We start from the raw sequence: 18,040 nt of genomic DNA, 5'->3' as shown, positions 1-18,040 counted from the left end.
TTTTCTTCGTAAATATCGGCAATGACCAACCCCCACGTAATTCAATGCACCTTTTGTTTTTCTACTGGATGCACAAGGATTTTATACTAGCTGCATTGAACGACTACTTTCATAAGAATTTTTGTTGTAAGAAAACATTAGAAACACCTACTTTAGAGACATGGTTGTATCAGTGAACTTTCAATAGTTATCAGTATTACGCCCTTATTTTAAAAAGAGTTTCATCAAAGGGCTTAAACTTTTGACACCAAATCAATGTTTCGTAGCGTTTATCATAAAGAAAGGGACACTTGACTGTAGGAATATAAAGCTTAGAATTCTTTGTAGCTCTTCTTTGAGTTGTTGTTTGTAAACAAAACAATAGTTAAGTATACCATCGCTATAGTAATATGTTAAATTGATCTTTGATGCCTTTAACAAGCCAGCTTATTATGTTCAACATATTATATTCTTTGAAGAAAATAAAAATAAATAAATAAAACAGAAGTATTAATTAACTTTCAACATGCTGTTTCATTTGATATCCTTCTATCCCCAATCCAGCCATCCCAGCGGTTGCTTAGGCCATCTTTATCACTTTCCATGTCATGCTGCCCTATCAGACCCTTATTTCATAGTGACTTGGTTATTCGAAAGAACCGTCCAAGCCTCCCGTTTGCTTTCTTTGGATCTTTTATAAGAATTTGGTTGAATGTGTGTTGATCAAACCGATTCGCTTCCTACGGAAGGGCTTCTCGCCAGCACACTTTCCCTTAACTTCTTAAGTGTTCTAAATTATTCATTCAGCAAGAAAACTGGAGGATTCAATTCGCGCGATCCCTAGCCAATATCGATTTTTACAAATTCGCGATGAGGATAGAGATCCCCCCGTTGCTATTGGTCATCAACTATATGACAGCAGGAAGCGAACCTCGGTGCAATAATAATATCAGTAGATATGGCTCAACATAGTGGCTACCCTTACACTTCTATTGCTTTGAACATACTACTCCGATGAATCATTCTGTACGTGGCTTCCAACTCTGAGTTTACTCTGACTTGGTTGACATCAAAGATACAATTTTTGCTACGCGTATCCGAGGTTTGCTCTATCTCTTATCTCTAGGCATACAAATCACTTGCTTCATAACAGCAGAGACGTCCAACGGTTATAAAAAAACACCATTGTTTAAGCCTTATTCATAGTTTCTCTGTAGCAATTCATTTTTTTCTCGAACACCGATTACATAGGATGTGTTGTCACAATACCATCTGATCGAAGAACTATCGATCAGATTGATTGAAAGAAGTCCACTGCGACGCTTTTTTAAAAAACAAATTTCCATTGTTTGCCATTGAGTCTATTTAAGAAGATAGTGAAAAAATTACGATGTTTTATCCTACTTTGCCCATTGTTTTAGAGGATTTTCACAACTGTTTAAGTACCTCTGTAGTACCTCTACGCTCATGGTTTGTTTTTGCAACTTAAACTTCCGGTAATGTAACTGTTTATTATTAGAAACTAATGATTAGGCAACAGATTTAAGGAAAACGAACTGCACCTGATTGAATTTTTTTTCCAATTTTTCAACAAATAGATATGGTCCATCTTGATTGCCATTGCCAAACCATTCCCGAGAGGTTGAGCATTGTTTAAAAAAATAAAAGGATTCTGTGAGAGTAGTCACTTTTAATTAAAACTCCACCCCAGTTTGCAAGGGAAGAAAGACTTTCATTTCCTGTGTTCGAATCACCCATTGTATGATCACTAATTGAGCATGCATTGGTTTGGAAACATTGAAAAGTTGTATGTTACTGTTTTTATCCTTTATTGATTTCCCTGCTTCCATATTCACAAGCGCTGCTTATTTACTGCAACTACACCAAACACTACTGTTACCTGTTGTTACCTGTTACCTGATCTACTTGCCATTAGATGATTCTTTTTGAAGGGAAACCTTATTGTGAAAATTCTAGTGACATGAGAGAGCACATACATCGACGACAACTTAATTAGTCTAGCAAATAGTGCTCTAGTACTGAGCCCTAGTCCTAATTTAGTGTTAAAAATCAACCAGTGAAGTGGATGTTTTGATTGGGTAATTTTTGCGATGAAAATTCCTTTTCAATCTGAGGCATCAATTCATATTCATACCCGCTGCTCAAGGTGGATTGAGGAACAACAAATCATCCTATTGAATTGAGTAGAAGTCATGTTTGTGCCATAAAACACCAACATATCGTTTCGATGGAATAAAACCGGTTGTTTGGATTATCAATCCGATTGGAATCGATGTGACCGCCGAGGCTGTACGCGAAACTGAAGCACTATCGGTTCAAATGTCTTTGCTGGTATAATTTACAATGCAAAACTTTTACACTCTCATTAAAAGCTTGTATTTTGTGCGTGTGCTTTTTCACATCTCTTTCTGATAGGCACTAACAGAACTGAATACGGAAAAGGCACCGATGTGAAGCCTTTTATTCTAGCTCACTTGCTGATGGGCAAATTTCTAGAAACGAAAAGAAGTCAGTTGTAGATCTTAAGTTTATTTCCCTTCGTTCGGCTTAAAATCGAAATTATTCCTCTCAGTACAATCTTTTGCCTGCTTTTGGCTTTTTTTTGATTTTGTTTTGTACGATATTTAGAAGCTTTCTTTTAGAAAAAAATATCCCACCATCCTGCTCTACACATTCTATTTTACGTAGACAAGCAGTTTGTTTTGCTGGATAACGGTACTGGACTTGTCTGAGGCAAATTTCACCAAAGTGTTTATGTTGCCCAGCATATCTATCATGATGAAACGTCCAATCAATAAGGAAACCGGTATGTTTAGCTGTCTTAACACACTCTGACTGTGTTGGGTGAGTACCGGTTTTGCTTCTTGGATCACAAACTGCGGTACACTTGAGAGATCAGTATGGTGTGAGATTGGTACAGGCTTGTTGTGTTGGGTATCTTTGACTCCCCTGCATTCGGTCTGATTCATAAACATTATACTTACCTTTTGGCTAGTCCAATGGTGATTAGATGACTATGACACGCATACACACACTCAAGCAAACTCCTTTATCATTACTATACGCAGCGTCAGTATAAGCGGACCCTGTATGACCCAAGGTGAGGATAATTAGGAGACTGAGGGTCCTTGACAGTACGCGGAAGGATGCGCTGCTGTCAAGAGGGACAGATACAGGAGAAACCCCCATACCACGTGGTGGGATTCGACCACGAACAGCGAAGGAGAGAGGTCGCGAAGAAGAAAAGGTGGTAGTACTGTGATAAGGGAAAACTTTGTGTGGCACAAATCTATCCATTCTTCTGATAAATATGAATGTAAAAGCAGTAACCATTCGGAAATGAAACGAAACGGTTGCAATAACTATGTTAAGCACTTCATGGTGCGAAACTGGTCGGTGGATACAACTCCTTTGTGTTTACCGCTGCTTCTGCTGCTGCTACAGGCACGTATCGTACCTGTTGGTCAAATGCCACTTAGCAATCACAGTTTGATGGTTCTATATGCTTATTCAGAACGCATCCTTCGTAAGAAGTTGTTGTAGACAGTTTTTAAGAGAACTGGATCAACCAATATCAATTACCCTTTGTTCTTAAGGCTTATTCAAATAACTTTATTAAGACTTCTTTAGTTTTAAATTACCTAGTTTTCAGCTGTGTTCTACAAAGCTTGGTAATCAGCTGTGTTAAGCTGTGTTTTAATATCACTTCTTTGCTTACATCCTGTTTTGCTCATTCTTTTGGACCAGAATTCCCTTCAGCCAACCATTTTGAATGATTCGATCGACTCAGTTTGATCTCCGAAAGGGATGCACCTTGCCATGAAGTTTGATTGTGTAGAGGGTTGCCACGCATCATGGTGAAAAATATTAGAAATAAATTTAATACAGAAATAAGAAAAAAGGGTTTAATCGACAACTTTAGAGGTTATTCGACATTTTCATTACTCATACTTTCACATTTTACACCAGTTTTTATGAAATTCTAACGAATTATTTCTTACATTCTCTAGTACTGTTGGAACTTGCTGACAATGTCGATAACATTGATTAGTTCATCATCCTCAAACAGAATACGCAGTATCTGGAAATAAACGGAATATCAATTTAACGAGATAACGCTTGTCAAACCATGGGGTCGAGCAGAAAATTTGTTATGTTGATGATAATGAATAAAACTGTAAAACAGACAATACTTGCATTCTGTTTTCTTTGAGTTATTCAAGATAAATGCGTTTATCATTTCTGAATATCACGACGAACAACAACAGGTAACAAGAACTAAATGAGCTAAAAGTGAATGTATAATTGTAATCCAAAAATCATTTATATTTATTATTTAGCATTATTTACATATGGTTTGTTTTTTACGTGCGAAAGAAATTAAAATTGTGTTGTTTTTGGTAAAAATCACACAAGGGCACATAATAAAAATCCTTTAAACCAAATATCTTTAAACGCTTAAGAAAGGTATGGTGATGCACGTTTATTTCTATTCAAATTTACTGTGACAATGTCATGTTTGACTTTCGAGAAATATCGTTTACATTCTCAAATGATGTAAAGTTTCGTTAAAAAGATATTTTTTGAATAAATCTAACCAACAACACATCGCTCCAATTTAAATAAACGCCAACACGCATGGTAGGCAAGATATTAAAACAAACCCACTGTAATGAAACTGTAAATAGGCTGTGTAAGGTATTCGTTCACTGGATTGCTGGATAACGTTTAACACTCGTCTTTTTGCGTTTCCTCCGTTTCTGTTAGTGATAGCGTTTGTATTTATTATCTTTCACATACATTTCACACTGTGTTAACTGCGTTCACCGAGGTGTGAAAAAGAATCCTCTGTTCCGCTGGGTTCCGGATTTAAATGAACTTGAAAGGTGGAGAGATAAAATAAAACACAACTGGTTAAAGGTAAGTACGAACAGAACACATATTGTGAAATGGAAGTTGTTATAGGGTTCCTCTTAATTACCACAACCTTGCGGCGGGGCTGTGGCACATGAGCACCTACGCGCATCCTGTAGTCGGCGTACGGTAATGTATGCTTTTATAAGCACCATTTGTCTGTTGATAGTAACCATCTTTTTTTTTCTTCCCGTTTGTTCCTTTTCACTGAACCTGATTTATGTCATTTTGTTTAAAACTAACTAACGAACTACCTAAGCATCTTGGTTTGGTTTATTTTTGTTTTTTTGTTTTTTGATAAATTTGATAAATACTCAAACATAAACAGTCTTGGTGATATATTGTTTTATTCGTTTGAGGTATGAAATGCTACTTAAATTGTGCAGCAATTTGTTGAGCTCAACTATCGAACAGACGGACTCTGTTACGCTTCGCTTGTTTTGGAAAAACTACCAACTTTCCACGAAAAACTCTCTGTTACTCTCTCAAAAGAGCTCAATCATCCAAAGGAGACCGACGAAGCGAAACGATGAACGAGCTACGTTTTAACCTTGCCGCGGACGTCGCGAACGTCGTTCAGCTGTACGCAGCTTGATTATCTTTGCCCCAAGGCAACGGTTTGCTCTGAAGACGGTTGCTTTCGTCCCCCTGGCAAGTATCCCCCATTTGTGCCACTGGGAAAGATAAAAGAACATAAGGGTAGGGGTTTACGGTTCTGTAATTCATTACTTTGGCGACAACAAACCGACTTTACAGTGGAAGTGAAAAAGAAGAAATAAAGAAATGTAAAGGCAGGGGGGCCGCAGAAACTTCAAGAAAAGTGTTGAAAGGGTCCTTATCGAGTAATTTCGGCGAATAGATTAGTTGACATTGGGAGAGCGATTGCGAGGATTTATTAAACCCTGGCCTGGTGGGCTGCTCTGGACGGAGTGTTGTTTCGTTTATTTAGTGTTTAATTTGAACCGATTTCAAAGCAAGGCTAGTGTTGTTTTGTTTGTGATTTACTTTCTCGTTTCTGTCGGAATGCTTTCTTGGCTGAATTTTCTGACAATTATTTTCTACCCAGATGGAAGAACCAAGGCAAAGTTCACGCTTCCTGTAGAATTCCTTGAAAGTGTAAATAGTTACTCAGCGTTTGACAAAGTGCTGTTTATTGGTAAGTTTGGCTGCGGTTGATGCTGGAGCACGTAAAAGATTTTCTCATCCATTTTCTCCCCCATGGTGGTGGACATGAAATCGGCAAACTTAATTGTTTTTGCTCCAGCTAGCACCTTCAACACAAGAGTCTAGGAAACAGTAAGAAAGTACCGTTGCAAAGGGCACGAACCAAAAATTTTGGTTTCGCAAAATAAACAACCATTTTTCATTTCTAGTTTCCTTTCAAACGTACCTGTAGCAACGACAACCATTTGAGGGGGGCGTTGGTGGGAGGTTGTGGTCGGTGTTGTTTTCCGTCCGCCCTTTTTTAAAACCACCAAGTTTCCCATGCTCGACTGTCGAGTCTTTCTCATCCATTTATTTTGTATATTTTTTCTTCCATTCTTTCCGCCTACGGGAAGATCGGCTGACTTTTTCTATTGATCATCAGAATTCCACACAAATTTCCCGTCCTGCGGGTGAGTTTCCTTTTCCGATTGGTTTGGGTTTTGCAGAAAAGACGAGTGAAATCTCACCGAAATGGAAAGAATGTTAGCTTTTTCTAAACGAGGTGATGGAGCGATGTGGCCTCCAGTTTTTTTTTCCAAGGCCTGATCGATACTGTTACGCAAAGTACTGGACGTAGGCAAAGCTTGGTTGGATGGAAGGCCAATGCTTAAACCAAACCCACAGTGGCCAACTGCGTGCCATGAATCGAGTGCGAGAAGTGAAAATTGAGAAGTGATTTATGATCCACAAATGAATGGAAATGCAAATAGAATTTCACCCCAGCTGGGCAGCGGGTGGCAGGCGTGTGGATGCGGGGTCGTTTGCACGGCATTGACTTGATGACTTGTCGGCTGGTAATGGTCTTGGTTTGTTCAGCCATGTTTTTCTACTTTTATTCCGCCATTGGTTCGTGGCGCCACGGTATAAAAATCGGTAAAAGAAAATCCACTCGTCCGAATTAGGGTGGGTTCGTCGGGGTGAGTAGAGCAACGAATCAAGGATCAACGAAATGCAAGGTGTATCAGCTCGTTAGTCAGGTTTTCTTCATCTCCACCTGCTCTCTGCTCCCAAAGCCTACGGGGTTGTACATACACAGTGCAAACAACAAATCGGCAATTGAAATTTGTACCCTTCGTCCAATTACCCCAGTGTTAGCAATTGTTGTGGTTTGTTTGTCAACAATTTTCATAATTCTCTAGCAAATTCTCCGAAATAAATGCGTTGATAAGTACAAACACATAAATTACCTTCCTGGTATCTCAGCTTGTGATTTACCTCGGCTTATGATTTATGAAAAACAAACTATTTAGGATTCCCAAAATTTTCTCTTCCGATTAATTTCGAGTAATTCAGTGAATACTATGGAAAATACCACACTTTCATGTGTGCAACATCGCCATCGTTATTATTTCGAAAAGCATATGTAATTTTACACCCGCAAATAAGTGTTACCGTAATTTTGCATGACAAAATTTAGATTCACAACGGTTGAAAAAACTTCCTACTGGGACATTTATCAATTGTGATAATGATAAAGCAATTGGAAACATACAGTTTTTCAAAGTTCAGGTTGTGATTTTAACAAATTCTTCAATAATAAAACTATTATTTGTTTAAACTATCAATGTGGTTAATTAAATTAGGCCTTTCGTACAAAAAGTTTTAGAATGTAAAATTCAGAAAAAAATCGGTTTAACAAAATGTATCAAAAATTGCGAAGTGATGACACACACAACAATACGGGCGTATTAATTTTGCCGTTTTTTTAACAAAAAAAATATAGAGGTTATTATAACAATCCAGGTGCGTAAATAATCGAAATTTCCGACTTTGTTTTCGCTACGTTATGCTTTTTTGTAGAGCTGGTGGGTATTATAATACTTGGATGGGTCTTATCCCCAAAAATGTATTTGAAATCAACCTTACAAAAAAAAATAAAATAAAACAGAAACACTCATAGACAGTGTGAGTAAAACCCATTTGAATGTTTGTTTATAGGCCCATCAGGTTGAAACTTTTCTATCGGATTACGTGAATAGTAAAATGAACCTGAAATTTTCATTTGCACTCCTGAAGTAATCCTACTTTCGCCATACTTTATTCGCAAATCCTTTGAATGGCAGTACGTACGGTGATGTTGCTAAACGTACTTTCTCCGAACATCTTCTTAGACCCTTTCTCAATAACGTCCAAAACCTTCACGAGCAGTCTAGTAATTAACTAATATGCGCAACCACGATCACGATGAAAGAATAAACAAACGAGATGTGTAAACAATCCTGCCCCAGCTGCTAAAACGAGCTAGCAGTCTCTCTAAGTTGTAGGGTGTTGTTCTTCTGCTTGTTCTGGATCTCTCGCCCGCTTTTCCGTACAAATCTGAAGATGTTTTCCGTGCGCTTCAATCAACCGTAAAATGCTCCGGCATTCGCGTTTGCATGGTGGTCGGGTAAATAAACACGATAAACAAACGTGCGTGCCGAGGACACACGATGGCGACGCCAAGCTAGACCAAGCACACACTCCCACACAAACACACCTACACGCTCTTTCACACCCACACAAGGTTTTCCTTCTCTCGAGAACCGATTTGCGGGAGTCCAATGGCCCCTAAGATGCATCCCTCCGGAGAAGTTTCACGATGTGAGGTTTAATTTTTCTTCCCGGCACCCAACCATGAGAATGCCGTGGCGGATATTGAAGATCGTGGCCGAAGAAAAGTTTACGGAATCCCATTGACAGTGTCCGGTTTTAGCCGTTTCAACGCTGTTTATCATCAACTTTCCCTCCGGCGTGGAATGCGCTCGCCACACGCACGTCTTGCATGCATAGGTCAGATTGGAAAAGTCAGCCCTTCCGATGCTATTTTTAAGACATCCACTTTACACGCGATCCACGCGATTTTGGCGAACGTGCTCTAGCTGTGGATTGTAGCATTTCATTAACTTGTTTTTTTTTTTTATTTTTCTCACCAAAATCGTATCGTATGTGTGAGACTCACAATGGGAAAAGCAAACACTCACACCAGGGAATCCCGTTCGTTGTGACAGGGAGTGACTATGAGCAAAGGTGGACTGCAAATACCTCTCCCTTTTATCTATTAATTCATTATGTTTCTTTGCAAGGGAGAGAAATAGAGAAGAGAAGAGAATTAGTATCACGCGACTGCTAAGATTGGGAAATCAAACAAATTTGAGCTAGCAAGAATGCCCAAGTTGGTAAGTATCCAACAAACACTGAAGTACTTAAAGTGATTATTAATTTCTAGTCTAGTGGTGTGTGAAACGACGAAACCCTTGATGAACATTAGAGATTATAAAACAAAGCAACACGTAATAAACATGATTTACAACAAGATGTTAGTTTCGGTTGACTTCTACTAGGTTGAAAATCTTTTTTGTTGTAATTTTATACTCATATACATCATGTTTCAACGTAAATTTTAACACTAGCATTTTCATCCACATTAACTTTGTTATTCTGCAGACATTATTAAAAAATACCAGTCAATAACTAAATTGGGCAGTTGTAGGAATACTGCAAAAGAAAGAATGAAATTTGTATTTTGACCACCTCATCCACCTCTAGCAACCCAATGTTCTAGCCTGTTCTTGTTGATCGTGCGACCGCCAGGAAACTGTTCACCGATCGCCCCGACCAGTTGCGTACTTTCCTGCACCAAACAAAGATGCAGGAGTGCGATTTCGTTCGCTCGCCCGTGTGACTTTTGCCTTGGAGGCCGAGTTGTGGTGCGTGGGATTGAATTTTCAACGCTGTTTACCGATCGTCAACACGCGAGACGAAACGAAAAACAACAAAATACAACCCCGGTGCGTCGGAAGGAAAGCCGCAGGTGGCGAGGTGGAAAATAAATAGCGGCTGGTCGGATATTTAAAAAACGAAGCGCGCTCATTTTAATTTCGCGCTGTTTCTCTATTGTGACCACGAAAAAGGACCGGCGGTGGCTGGAAACAGCGCGAAAATTCGATTTCGATGGCGATGCTGTTGATTCGACAAGCGACCGCAGGAACGAACCGCGATCAACGCCGGCCGACTGGCTCCTAATAGAAGTGGCGCAACCGGCCTTGTGACACGTGACACGCACGCAGGTGTGGTGGAAAAATCGTGCCCCGTGTCCGAGGGAGTGAGGCGTCGACATAAAATTAAGGCACAACTACCGGCCGGAACGGTGTGCACAAATAATTTAAAAGAGAGAAAGAGCTAACGCTAGTGCGCCACACAATGGTTGTTTTCCGGTCAGTTTATTCGTTGGCCAAACATTTTCAACATTAGCGTCGAAATTGGTACGTTTCGCTTGGGAAGATCGTGCGTGTTCGGAAAGGAAGGGTCGCGCTGAGTTAAGCACTGTAAACACCTTCCTTCCATCGCCATCGTCAGGGACCCGTTTTCCCCCACGAAAAGCGTCCCTGCACGCGTGTCCGGGATGAGTGTAAAACAATTAAATTTTCATGTCCGTGCTGTGCTGTGATGTGAAAATCGGGTTCATCCGTGTGGTCTGCGGAGTGAAAACAAAAGCGTGAAAACGGTTGCACATCCAACCGGAAATAAATATACGTTGGTGTGTGTCGGCTACCGGTGGAATAACCTTGGGGAGAGCAAAGTAAAACAGAAAAGTACAGGAAGGGAATGCAGTACAGGGCGTGCGAAAACAATTTTCCCAGGATCGGTGCACCAAGGGAGGGAATGTTCTGTTCCTCTTTTCCGTCGTTTGTTCGACCAAACTAACGGCAAACCAGCAGCTCGGAACAGTGATTTTTGGTTAATGTGTAGAGTGTTTGTTTGCAAAGGTACATATCGTCTCACTATCCTGCCGTCACTGCTTCCCCTCGGAGGCTAAGGATTTCCGGTTCGTAATCGTACCGTGTCACAAAACAAAGTCATTAACATGGCGTGGTTAATACGTTTGATGTTTCATTAAACAAATGTAATTGTGAGCCCGTCCCGAAACCACAACCCTGTTTATTGAGCCCGAGTGGGTACCGTGGCTTGCTTCCTGGCCTGATTTTCACCAGGCACCATCCCTTTCATTGCGCGTCCCGCATCACGATTCTGTTAGTGGTGCAGGCAAACCGAACAAAGCTTAACCAAGCTCGGTTTACCGCGCGTGCCGGGACGTGTTTCCCTCTCACCCACACACTGTGTAACTCCGTCCTTGGTCTAACACACAATGACCACCAGAGGCATTAGGAGGAAAAAGTCGTACCTGGCGGAGATCAAGGTAGCCGTGATCGGAGCACCTTGCGTCGGGAAAAGCGGTAAGTTTAGGGAGGACTAACTAACGGTTTTAAGTTTGGGTTAGGTTGTGCCTCAGCTTATAGTTTGTATTTAATGTCTTTACTTTGTTGAGATTTGGTGCTTTAGTTATTCTTGATCACCGTGAACATTTCACGCTCAACATGTAAAACCATTGTTCGAACTTTCATTTTTGTCAAGATTGATATTAAACACACATGTATACGAGAAACTGACCGTGTTAATCGTACATTTTGCATTCGAGACGATGCATTTCTGTTTTGAACTTCCATAAAATTCGAAAATTCATTCTGTGAGACAAAGACCTTTCCATGAGACAAAACTGTAACTAAACTTTAATAGTAAATCATTGTCGAATACAAAAATTCACAATTAGTAGAGTTCATAAATTAAAGTAAAAGTTATTCTTTCATTTTTAAACTTCTATGCTAACCCTTAACATGATTTGTCTGATTTGCACCATATCATTTAAGAGCACATTAGTCATACACACTCGATTTTCATAAAAGTCAGAGTTTATGTGAAAAATTCAATTTTATCATTGTTGCAATTATTTACTCAATATGCATAACACATTTTATAATTGACCTTTGAATCAGCGCTCAAAACTAGTTTTTTAACAATAACATAGATTTTTTTTACTACGCTTTCTTTGTAAAACACAAAAATATCGAAGCTTAAAATGTATTGATACAAAAAGTTGATTTATATTTCACGATACCAGTTTTCCACAATGGTTGCTGTTTGTTTTGTTTTGTGTTTAGTGCGGATGTAATATTTCTGATGCAAATAATTGTTAAACACACAGCATACAATGCTCTGTGGACTGAGGAATATTGATGCTGTCTTGCACTTTATCGTGTGATCATCCACCCACGGACAAGAGATAGCTGTAAACACAAATAACATTAATTGTACGTGCGCAAACAAGCTTCCAACGGGGAACATTATAATTCCCTTCGAAGCAGATTTCACGTGGCGAGCGAAACTTGTTTGTAAAACGACAAAATAATTTATTTGCTCATAATCTCACTCCTCCGTGGGCCAAATCCCTCACCTTACGTACGTAAGCATTGGCCGGGCATGGACGTCAGCATCAACACAGGCACACCGTGTCGGGGAAATTAGTCTATCGTTCAGCTGTCATCGTGCTCACGAATCCCGTCAATTACTGTCCACCGGTCGTCCACTCGCTCTTTGGATCCATCCGGCCGGCAGCTTGCCCATGTTCTCGCACCAGGTATGATAAACCACTTTGGCCTTCAGCGATGGCAAAATTTGTCTGTCACTCGAATTGGACAGGGCCACGGTCGCACCTTTCTGGGAGATACATTCTAGTGTTTTTTTAAACTTCCTTTTTTGCCCGTCTTACCATCTTACCGTAGCCGTTTTAACGCTCGTTGGATGCTCAATGGAGAAAAAAACACGCTTGTTAAGCATCTTACAGGAGCAACAGCGTTGATGGAAGGACGATATTGGAAAAGGTGTCAAGTGAACATTAAGAATTTGCGTTAGACGAGCTCCAATACCAATAATCCTGGTTGACCTAGGCCTTCAATCATCGCCCTCCGGACAGGCCCAAGCGTTCGACAGCCGTGTTCGAGGTAACGACTACAAGTGACCTATCTTTTGAACCATCGTTCGTGGTGGTGTACTGTTACCCAAAATTACTCGTTGAACGATCCGACGGGCAAGGAAATGGAACACTGGTAATAAAAAAAGAATAAACCAGCAAGAGCAAAAGAATCCATTGAACGTACCCAGGATCTAAATTTAGAAATACAAAGCTAGTCGGCAAGTACCAGTAGAAGGTAGATAGAAACACAGAGACCTGTGGGAATGCCGCCAATCATAAACGTTTGGTAGTAAATTATAACTGGTTGTGGGACGACCATAAAAAACAGATCATGGTAATCTTTGTGATTAGAAAACAAAATAGTAATTATAAGCGGTGCTTCCGTTAATTGCGTTTAAATGTCAAACCAACAAGGTTATCTCTCAGATATTTTTCGTACAGTTATCACTCTACAACAAATTGTACATAGTCGAAGCTTATGAAAGATTATTTTTTATCATTCGATTCCCTTTCTCCTCTAAGCATGCAGTTACTATGCAAATATGCTGATATCATTGGCGATTTATGTGAGCTCGAAGGCATTGAAGGGGCACCAGGCGCCTCCATCGGCTAGGCGTAGAGGTTTAAATTCTTCTTTATCCCTACTTTATTACTTGTTACTCGCCATCCCAGAACAAGGATCTACGGAAGACTCTCCTCATTTGGTTCTAATCTCTCACTTGTCCAATGAAACAGCCATAAATTTTCCTACGCACAAAAACGGCCAACTGAAAGAGTAAAAAAAAACCCACCGAATACTGCAAAAGAAGATGTTTTCACACTATAAAATGACCATTAACCTCTGCATGTCACGCCTGTCGTATACGGTTTTGGTTGAGATCATAAATATCTTCTATACATTCGCTCGCTGGTTCGGTCTAGCGCAACCTTGCACAACTCGTTTTGCCCAACGAGGGTACGTCAACATTCCGTTTGTCATATTCCAGTCCGCTCCCAACCGATACCTTTCCTTACATGCTTGGTCGTGTTCTTTAGTCTGGTGACGAATGAGATCGACAGCTGCAAATGCTCGTCATTATTAATTTAACGCTTCCTTCGTTGGCATGAAATGGTGTAGATACGCATTGGCACTCGGGTAAAACAGATGGTTTCCTTATTTTCGAAATGAAGGAAGAAGGTTGCTTTTAAACGGATTACTGATGGCTTTTTTATCTTCTCTACCCTTCTGACCGCTTCCTTATGAGATACGAGTATGTTTACCATTCGAGGATATATAAAATCAAGCGTTAATTTGTATTCGACTTAATTTGACATAAGCAGCTATAAGACATCAATTTTGAAATGAGTTACACATGACGTAAAATGTAGAAAATGCAAAAAAAAACAGAAAATTCTTATTAAAAAATTTTATCGTTGGGGTTTTTTTTATCAAACATGATATCAGAATTAATCTCTTTCTAAACAATATGGAATACAGAATAAACTTGGAAGATTTAACTCATTTTTCAAACATGATTGATTATATCAAATAAATTGTTGATGAATTGAATTGTTTTGATCACAAACTGAATAAATTCATATAAAAATTTCGGAAAATTTTGAAGAAAGCAGTTTAAATCTAGAATAAATTAGAAATATTAAATGATAAATCGGGTGGTAATTGATTGATTTTCACTAAATAGACATTTTAAACATTAACTATGAATTTAAATCAATTGGAATTTTATAATAAAATTGATTATCTACAAAACAATGGCATCAACGATTGGCGATTAAACCAACAGTTCAATCAGAAAAGTAAATTGTTGACTATTTCAACAATTTATTTCGGTGATATTTAATGCAATTGAACATTGCATTTAGTTTAAGCTGCCAATTATGATGCAAACCACAATTTATTTAGCTCAATTATATTTCATGAACTAAATGAAGCCTTTGATATTCGCAGTTCAGAAACCAATTTCTTAAGCAAACTGTTTCAGTAATAGAACAAGATAAACTAATCAACTTGATTGATTTAGCAGGGCATGGAATCACCATCACCATAAGCATTTCCCCAGACTATCTTTGATTTTGGTAATCGATCTTACTAGTATCTGTGTAAACGGTAATTGACTCACTGGATTATGGTCGGTAGAATGAAATCGTATCCGTAAGTTGTTTTTATTTGGACCATTTCTTCAATCTTTCTTCATCCGACCCTTAATTGACAGTCATAATATATATAACATGCGTGTAAACACAACGATTCATTTGAAGAGTTTCTCTTAAGGTACAATTAATTTCTTTTTCAAACGAACGTTTTAGTTTGGAAGAAAAACGATGCACACGATACACCTAACAATGGGATAAGAAATAAAATTGGTTAATGTAGAATAACGATTACCACAATCGTTAACTACCGTTGGTTAATAAAGCTATCGGCATGACAGTTTGTATCGACAGATGTTTCATCTTCTGCTTAAAATAGCCTTATCACACTGGTCATCAATGGCGTCTTTTCGAAGGCACTAAACTGTCAAACTGGTGACTTGAACAAGCTCATTGCACCACAGGGCACCTTGTTTGATAGTTTAATGGCTTCGAAAAAGTTACGTTGGTGACCAGTGTGATAAGGCTATAACCAAATAGATTCTTGATTTTTTTATGTGTATGGCGATTAGCGATTCTGGCTATTTTATGACACACTTGCTGTTTCACTGACCCATTTTATTACAATTCGGTACACAGTTGAAAGTGTACGAGATTATGTAGCACATAAAACATTGCATTTACACGCATGAGTTGCTAGATTGAATAATAGAAAGTTGTTCGATGGGAATTGATTTTACTCGTGGCTTAAACGAGGTGATGAAAAGAACTGAGAAACACTTTGGTTTTTCTTTCCAGCTCTCACGGTTAGATTTCTCACCAAACGATACATAGGGGAATACGATCATCAGGCAGGTAAATATTTCGTCATGCTACTTAAGCAATGTTTAACGCCCAACCGTCACTAGTACGGGTAACTAGTAACATCGTTTTCTTCTCTCTTTCATTTGCTCATAATGTTCCTGTGTGATGTAGAAAATCGACACAAGTATGAAATCATGGTCGACGGCGAAGCGGTCCTGTGTGAGATTTGGGATACCTGTCCAAAGGTAAGACCCAGTTGCATGGATGTAATTTTGCGTTAGGCCACCTCGACCTCGATACCATCAACGCGATGATCAAAGCTCATCAAAGATGGCTGCACAAATTTTATGAGCACAGTAGCCGTTGCCACACACAGTGTGTGTCTGTCAATCTTCTCTTCCGGTAGTTAATAAATTCATAACCTTATTTGTTTGAAGGTGTCTATTCGGATAGCGTTCGCTATGTTGAACCAAGCACCTGGAACTGCTCCCGAGCGGTTTTCAAGTAAACTTTCGAATAGGCAATTAGTGCAAGGATTGATGGGGACGATAAATATCCTCTCTAGTGTGCTGTATCAGGAAATTGTTGGGTACAACAGAAGCAGTTCCGAGCCCGTAACTCTCGAACCGATCTACAACGAGCTGAAGTTGTTGCTGCAACTAATCGGGGCTGAAGAACAGAAAACGACCGGAGCCTTCCCTCGTCCCCAATCAGCCCCACAAACTCACCGGCAGCTGAGGGCATACACTTCAGGAAATCATCGCTCGATGGACGATGGTGGTATGTCATTTGCACCGCAGGGATCGTCAACTGGCATGGAGCACCTGGTGAACGTTCCGCGCCGACCCACTGGGCTGGGAGTCAGATCCGAAACTGTGGCCAATCTTACCACCGAGCAACCGTTCGAAGTGCCACCGGGTTGGCGTGAGATTACGAACATTGACAGCTACATTGCGGAATCGAGTGACGAGGAGAAAACCTTGCAACAAACGCCAGCATCAACCGCGCTCGACTTCGGACGGTCGTTCGAACCCAAGCTCCCTTGTAGCATGAACCCCGCAACGAACAACGAAACGCCGGCGTTCAGGAACCGGAAGGCAGGTCAAACGTTCACCCTGCCAGAGCCGAAACGTATCGAGGAAGAGCTTGTCAAATTGGCAGCGAAGGGTACGTTTTCCGTTCGCGAAACGCGCAACTTCTCGACGTCGGACGGAAGTCTTCAGCGATACACGAAGACGATTGCAGGTCCGGATAAATCGGTGTTGACGGAGGGCTTGCGGCCAATGCTTGGTGAGATCGAAGTACATACGACCGTGGACGGTAGGCTGGGAGACTCCATGCATTTGAATACGGAACCAACTGCGCCACCAGAGGAGAAACTTGAAGAGCTAATTGAACCAAGCCCATCTTAATAAAATTCTCAGTTTCTTAAACTGTCCTGTTTCTTAAATACATCACCTACTAATTTTAATTAAAGATGTATAAAACTTTTGTTTCAGGCAAGAGTGGCTACGAAGCAAAAGAACAGAATTCTAACCTTTCATTGTGCCACACCTATTTTTCAAGGTTGAGGAAAACGAGGAAGCACTCTCCCTAACGGCCAACTCGGAGTCGGTACAGTGGGCAGACGGGCTACTGCTGGTGTACTCCATCACCGACCGGGACTCGTTCAACTACATTCGCAGGGCGAAAGAGGAACTGGCCGGCGACACACCGGTCGCGCTCGTCGGCAACAAGGTGGACATGGTGCACCTGCGGCAGGTCAGCACGGACGAGGGCGAGATCCTGGCGAAGGACTTTGAGTGCAAGTTTTTCGAAATCTCCGCCGCCGAACATGTGTACCAGGTGGCCGAAGCATTCCTCGAGCTGTGCCGTGAGGTGCTGACGGCAAAGCGCAAGTCGAAGCAGAGCTTCATCGACAAGATTGACCGCATGCTGAGCGGCTCGCGGACGTACAATCGCGGAAAAAGTGATAGCATATCGCCGAAGGATTGAGATCCGTCGATCAATCACAATTTATTTATTTATTTGCTTTTTTTCGGTCCTATTTGTTACCGTGATCGCTCGAAACAAATTGCTGTGTGTCTTTTGAATTAATTTTAAACCATGATATCGATAGGGGCCGCAGAATAAAGCGTCCAAGTAAACATTTTGGGAAAATATTCAGAACTAATTGATTGATTGCTTGCGGTATAGTTTCATTTCAGTTTTTAGCACACAAGAGCATCGTCATGGTGA

General features: G+C 40.3%; 1 protein-coding gene across 1 annotated transcript; it reads left to right on the top strand.

The window, feature by feature from the left end:
• Nucleotides 1-11,245: 11,245 nt before the first annotated feature.
• LOC131281741 (ras-related and estrogen-regulated growth inhibitor) lies at nt 11,246-17,797 on the top strand. The gene is made up of 4 exons (XM_058311087.1): nt 11,246-11,333; nt 15,797-15,853; nt 15,974-16,068; nt 17,414-17,797. The coding sequence occupies exons 1-4, from the start codon at nt 11,246-11,248 to the stop codon at nt 17,795-17,797; spliced, it is 624 nt and encodes a 207-aa protein (XP_058167070.1).
• Nucleotides 17,798-18,040: the final 243 nt, after the last annotated feature.

This window comes from Anopheles ziemanni, chromosome 2 (assembly GCF_943734765.1).
Source record: "Anopheles ziemanni chromosome 2, idAnoZiCoDA_A2_x.2, whole genome shotgun sequence".
Lineage (NCBI taxonomy): Eukaryota > Metazoa > Arthropoda > Insecta > Diptera > Culicidae > Anopheles > Anopheles ziemanni.
Note: the sequence above shows the minus strand (reverse complement) of the source record. Positions and strands in the feature narration are given on the sequence as shown.

Bases quoted from the DNA above. Each gene is read 5' to 3' on its own strand.
- LOC131281741 (XM_058311087.1), top strand. From the start codon at position 11,246: ATGACCACCAGAGGCATTAGGAGGAAAAAGTCGTACCTGGCGGAGATC. The intron at 15,854-15,973 runs GTAAATATTTCG...TGTGTGATGTAG, and splicing joins GGAATACGATCATCAGGCAG to AAAATCGACACAAGTATGAA. The intron at 16,069-17,413 runs GTAATTTTGCGT...GCCAACTCGGAG, and splicing joins TAAGACCCAGTTGCATGGAT to TCGGTACAGTGGGCAGACGG.